Genomic DNA, 894 nt, shown 5'->3' on the forward strand with positions numbered 1-894 from the left:
TGATCTGCTGCCCCCCCCCCCCCCGCCCCCCACCCCCCGCCAAGGCAAAGGCAGCCCCTGGCCAGGCACCAACAGAACCTCCAGGACCCTGACCAACACAGCATAGACTGACACTATAGGGTCGACACTATGGGAGACCTTAAACAGTCTTCCAGTGCCTAAAGGGGCTCCAGGAAACCTGGAGAGGGGCTTTGGACAAGGGATGTAGGGACAGGACAAGGGGAATGGCTTGAACCTGCCAGAGGGGAGACTGAGATGAGCTCTGAGGCAGAAACTCTTCCCTGTGAGGGTGCTGAGGTGCTGGCACAGGGTGCCCAGAGAAGCTGGGGCTGCCCCATCCCTGGCAGTGTTCAAGGCCAGGTTGGACACAGGGGCTTGGAGCAACCTGCTCTAGTGGAAGGTGTCCCTGCCCGGGGCAGGGGTTGGAGCTGGAGGAACTTTAAGGTCCCTTCAACCCAAACCATTCCAAACCCCGGAGCAAGGGATGCCCGCGCCCCGGCTGCAGCTCCCCCAGGACAGCCCAGCCTCACCTCCTTGTTGATGTCCACATCGTAGTGCTGTGGCTCCAGCTCCATCTTGCGCAGGCGGGCGATCTCCTCCTGCGGTGTCTCATAGACCTTGCTGGGGTCATCGGAGCGCAGCGCTGCCTCCAGGTCGGAGATGTCCACCTCATGGATGCTGCGGTGCCGGCGCACCTGCAGGGACCCCAGCCCCACTGAGCCCCCTGGGATGCCGCTCTGTCCCCTTCCCCGGCCCCAGGGTCCCCTCCGCTCCATGTCAGACCTCTGCAAAGCAAACCCCACTTTGTCCCAGCCCAGTGCAGGGACTCACCACCTTATATGAGGCGGGTGCCTTGGTGCTGGGGGGCTCGGGCTGCTGGGTGCCGGGGAGCTG

General features: G+C 63.6%; 1 protein-coding gene across 1 annotated transcript in view; it reads right to left on the reverse strand.

The window, feature by feature from the left end:
• The window catches only part of PLEKHA6 (pleckstrin homology domain containing, family A member 6), a gene marked incomplete at its 5' end in the record, with an annotated part of 11,514 nt that overhangs the window by 1,434 nt on the left and 9,186 nt on the right, over nucleotides 1-894 (reverse strand). Inside the window, 2 exons of the mRNA XM_010018756.1 lie at nucleotides 531-695; nucleotides 832-891. Of these exons, the coding sequence (XP_010017058.1) occupies nucleotides 531-695; nucleotides 832-891 (225 nt within the window). The remainder of the gene's footprint in view (nucleotides 1-530; nucleotides 696-831; nucleotides 892-894) is intronic.

The sequence above is a fragment of the Nestor notabilis genome, unplaced genomic scaffold (genome assembly GCF_000696875.1).
Source record: "Nestor notabilis isolate BGI_N333 unplaced genomic scaffold, ASM69687v1 scaffold20387, whole genome shotgun sequence".
NCBI lineage: Eukaryota > Metazoa > Chordata > Aves > Psittaciformes > Psittacidae > Nestor > Nestor notabilis.